This window comes from Lactuca serriola, chromosome 3, assembly GCF_051521515.1.
Source record: "Lactuca serriola cultivar US96UC23 chromosome 3, Lser_US96UC23_V15, whole genome shotgun sequence".
NCBI lineage: Eukaryota > Viridiplantae > Streptophyta > Magnoliopsida > Asterales > Asteraceae > Lactuca > Lactuca serriola.
In genome coordinates this window covers 219,564,816-219,569,659 of record NC_136410.1, presented here as the reverse complement: position 1 = coordinate 219,569,659, position 4,844 = coordinate 219,564,816, and the positions used below count along the sequence as shown (strand labels likewise).

Here is a 4,844-nt window from a genome sequence, read left to right as displayed (position 1 = left end):
ATATATATATATATATATATATATTCTAAATTTAAATTTATGACTATTGAATGTTCAAGAAATGAAAAAAAAAAAAAAAAAAAAAAAAAAAAAAAAAAAAAAAAAGTACGACAATATTCTACCACACCGCAGTCCAAAAATTTAAATTTATGACTATTGAATGTTCAAGAAATGAAAAAAAAAAAAAAAAAAAGTACGACAATATTCTACCACACCGCAGTCCAAAAATTTAAATTTATGACTATTGAATGTTCAAGAAATGAAAAAAAAAAAAAAAAAAAGTACGACAATATTCTACCACACCGCAGTCCAAACCGCGCCCAGTGGACGGTGTTCACCTGTCACGGTGGCAAAACTGCACCGGAAGACAGCATCACTCCCCCAAACCTTAGACACTACTCAAAAAAATAAAGTATGGAAACTTTATAAGACAAATTAAAAGGTACGGTTTCCATCAATAACCATGAACAAACACTCTCTGCTATCTTATAACATCTGTTATGAAAGAAACATCGCATTGTATCTTATGAATCCATTTCATATACGGACGAGAAAAGGTTACAATTTCTTCTTCAAAATTTCCTTTTGTTGTTTTGGATCTGAACTAACTAGTTGCATCTCATAAGCTAATTAGATCCGGAAATTCAATGGTGTTTTCTTGCACTAAATGATTGATTTTGATGTTGTTCTTCCCAGGAGGAGAAAACAGATCGATAAGCTCAGGATCCTTATTTGATTTCATCTGTTTGCTTTCAAAAACCTCCCAATCATCGCTTATCATAGTCTTCAGACTTGTTGAGTTGTCGAGATTAGGTGTTTTCGTCGAATCATGGTGCTCCATAACAATTATGGATTTCTCCTGTTCTTGTTCAAGTTTGAATTGCTCTGGATCTTTATTTATTATCTGTTCCAGTTTTTGAATACCTTCTTCAGGCATTTGTTCCATTTTGGGGATTTCAGAGGCGTTACCAACACCGATCTCCCTGCAAAAATCAAAATAAAGCGAGAGTTGTTCATGTTGAACTTTGGCTTTCTGCATGATTGACAACACCATTTTGGCGTCGTTTTTCCCCACGGAGTAAATCGTCATAAGAACACTTCCGATTCCATTGCTAATGCGGCCGCATATATCATAAAACTCGATTACGATGCAGTCCATGGCTTCAAGAACAAGCAAGTTGACCATTTGCCTAGATTTAGGTCGGATCTGAAGTAACAAATCGAGTAATCCTTGTAGTTTCTGCAACCAAATTAGATCTTGGATTGTCGATTTCTCTTTTTGCTCATCAGTCGATCCATCTCGTGATAGCAAGGCCATCTGTTCCTTGACCCTTCGATCTCTTTGTTCCTGCGAATGGAAGAATATGAAGGACGATTTCTCATCCAGAAAAACATAATACGCACGGATAAACTCGTTCAAACCGGATAATTTCCCACGCCTTGTATGCTTATCTTTGAAGTTCATCATATCAAAAGGTAACCGTCCTATCTCTTGAATTCCAGGAACTTTACAACAGAAAACTCCATGCAAAAGCATGAGTCCCTTCAACACCACCACCCAGTTGTGGGTCCTCCACATCCTGTGTGTAAGGGCCCACAACACCTGGCGCAGATAGTCATCAGAGATCCCCACCCAGGCAAATACACGTTGAGCATTACGGTAATCAACACGGGTTTCGTCATGCGTGGTGGCTTTGATGACCACCGCTTCTATGTCGGGATTTCGAAAAGTGGATCGTTGAGTGAAGCTCGCCTTCAGAAGACTTCTGCGATCTTTTAGTGCTCCGGAAGCCCTTTTCCAGAATTTCATAGTCTCTTGCGACACGACCACTCCCGGTTGCTGGTATGATTTATTATTTTCAATTTGAATCCTTTGTTCTCAAGTGAATTTTATAGTGACAGGTGTAGGAATGGGGCATGAGTGTCGGCCTGTTGATTCCTAATTTTGGTTGGAAATTCGACGTATTGTTTGGTTTACAATGAACTTGACTTTGACAAACTTGTCATCAGGGTCATACCGTAACTTTTGGGTTTCAAATTCTAGTTTTGTATTACAATATTTAGATATATTTAAATGTTTAGTAAGGACGGCCTACAATAAAAATATGTAACCAACTGTAGTGGGTAAGACCGTAAGATATTCGTGTATTGCTTGCCTTGTTTTTTTTTAAATCTTTTTCTATCTAAATCTGCATATTAATTATTCACACATTTTTTTTCCTACGAAAATCGTTTATTACGATTTACAACCACCGATCATGTGAAAAAAAAATTGGGACTCACATTTATATATTTATTTCCTTCGACTCCTTCTGCATCATTTTCTGTTGACCTATACAATTTAGGTAAGGGTAATTGAGTAATCTAATCATTTTTTTGGCTTTCTTTTAAATACAATATTTTTTGCAAAATAACCACATATTCCAGAATGGGTCGTTCTAAAAGGTATTTCGGATTATTTTTCGGGTGGCCCAACTCATTGTATTGGGTCTCGAATGTCTATTCCGAATCAACCGTATATGTTATGTATCCGCATTTGAATTTCAAAATCCGAAATATAATTTAAGGCGACGATTCCGGAAAGGCGCATTCCGATTCCGACGTTCCGACTCAATTTCGACTCATTTCGACTCAACTCCCATCTCCGGCACGCATCCCATCTCCGACATGGAAGACGAGAACTACGGCCTACGTTCTTCGTTTTCCTTTTTTGTTTAAGGTTCCTATTTTTCTAATGTTATTGTTCCATAATTCATAGACCACCTCCGGAATGCACTGAAAACGTTCTGGAGTTTAAATAAAAGATGTCATTGTTGTAGGACCAACTGAAAACTAATTAAGCTACTTACGAGAGTGATGTATAGGTTGGATTTAGTGAGGTGTTTAAAGTGGGATTTCCAAACAGTATATTATGTATACCAAACGAACCATACCTCCGATATGATCCTACCTAGTTGTTCCTTACTTGATAGATCTTGATGTAGACATTGGAATTAGTGAGGAATCTGGACTATCATTAGTCGCTAAGAATATAAAACTAAGACTCAGTGGCATTCGTACCTAGGTCACATCAAGGGAAGAGTCAAGGTGTTAGGCGGAGCGTAGCCAAATTCTATAGTCACCCACCTAAGTCAGGTGAGTGTATAGTCTCTTTCATGAACATGATTTTAATACAAGTATTAATTAAAATATTAAATATATGTGAAAGAGTTTATATGTGAGCTATATGCTTATTGTCTAGAATATGTGTGAAAAACATATTTGATGATATACGAGGACATCTATCAAACCTGATCCGAACTTGATGATAGGTTGACGCGTCCATTAAACCTCAACTAATACGATTCAACACTTCTGAAGAATCTCCGCTACAGATGATGAACAAAATGGCCAACGATCGAGGATGCATTAACAACTAACCCAATGATCCAATACACTACTGAATCAAACCCAATATGGAAGTAAATATATTTAACACTAAAGTTGATAGCAATCTATACAACGAGCTGACAAATCCATCAATAACCGAAACTTAACCTAAGCGACTCAACCGCCTCTTGATCTATTCATCAACATTCCCGATAGGAACCACTAGCTACAGCGAGTTCCTTGTCTAACAGCTTCCTTTCGTGAAGACCACTCGTACATTCTTGAACACATAGCTCTGATTGCAACTTGCTCTATACTTTCGTCTCAACTAAAGTTTGAACCAAGGTCTTGCATACCTGAACCGCAGGTTCTTGTGAGTTATTATTCCAAACTCAACCTCGAACAGATCGATGATTCTTCCAGCTGACTACTCAGTACTCCCTCACTTAGGGTTCGAACCATCACCAACTGACTTGCAAACCAACCAACACTCAAATCGACTAAACCAAATACATAGCATTCCTGACCCTTGGAATGTATAATACAATGCAAGATGATCTTCCAGATAAAGACCAAGAAAACTCAAAGTGATTATGAATCTCAGATAGAGAACTTGGTAACCTCCAAATCATAACCGCCTCTAACATCAAGAATCTCATGCGGATGCACAAACTATAATTCTGACAGTCCATTTATAACACCGACTTCCTATCTAGAAAGAAATGCATTGCCACACTCATCGTCTACAATTCCCAACCATCAATTCATTGTGAGGATCATTCATAAATACCAGGGGCAGTGTTCTTATAGTTAGGATTCATCAGAGACAACAAAATTTGTCGCCCCTAATTCCCCTTCCTTGATAACCTAGAACAATAAACTAGTACCATATCTAACTAAATTCAAAGAAAGCAGACCCTTGATCTTATCTCAAGGTAACCATACCACAAGAATCCTCTTGTGCATTCCCACACTACCATACTTGTCGCTAACAAACCACAAACCATCTAGCCCCATGTTGGTTCTACATCCCAACTCTGAAAATCTCATTTCTGCTCTATCTTTCCTTCGGATATGGAAAGTTGGAAGAACAAAACCCTCAGTGTAGATAGTGATATCTCAATCCCTCTTCCAATTACCCAACCTCTGGCTGCAATCCTTGAGCTGATCATCACAATTGCTTTCTTGTTGAGTCTCATGACTCAACTGACACTACCTCGAGCAAGGCCCTCAAAACCTCATAATCAACTAGGGCTATACAGTGGCGGAGCTTCAACATATATTTTGGGGGGGGGGGCGAAAATATAATGTGTATAAAAATTGGTGAACAGAGGGGGGCCAAAGCCAAAATTTTATATTTTGGGCCTAATATGTATAAAATCAAAGTATAGGGACTATTTCTAATAAAAAATAGGGGGGGCACAGCCCCTCCTGGCCCTAACAATCCTCCGCCCCTAGGGCTATACGATCCTAAT

At 38.1% G+C, this 4,844-nt stretch overlaps 1 protein-coding gene across 1 annotated transcript; it reads right to left on the bottom strand.

Annotated features, from left to right (window-relative positions):
• Nucleotides 1–269: 269 nt before the first annotated feature.
• LOC145093598 (ENTH/VHS/GAT family protein) lies at nucleotides 270–1,934 on the bottom strand. The gene has a single exon (XM_079031786.1). The coding sequence runs from the start codon at nucleotides 1,808–1,810 to the stop codon at nucleotides 620–622; it is 1,191 nt and encodes a 396-aa protein (XP_078887912.1). The 5' UTR covers nucleotides 1,811–1,934; the 3' UTR covers nucleotides 270–619.
• Nucleotides 1,935–4,844: the final 2,910 nt, after the last annotated feature.

Bases quoted from the DNA above. Each gene is read 5' to 3' on its own strand.
- LOC145093598 (XM_079031786.1), bottom strand. From the start codon at position 1,810: ATGAAATTCTGGAAAAGGGCTTCCGGAGCACTAAAAGATCGCAGAAGT.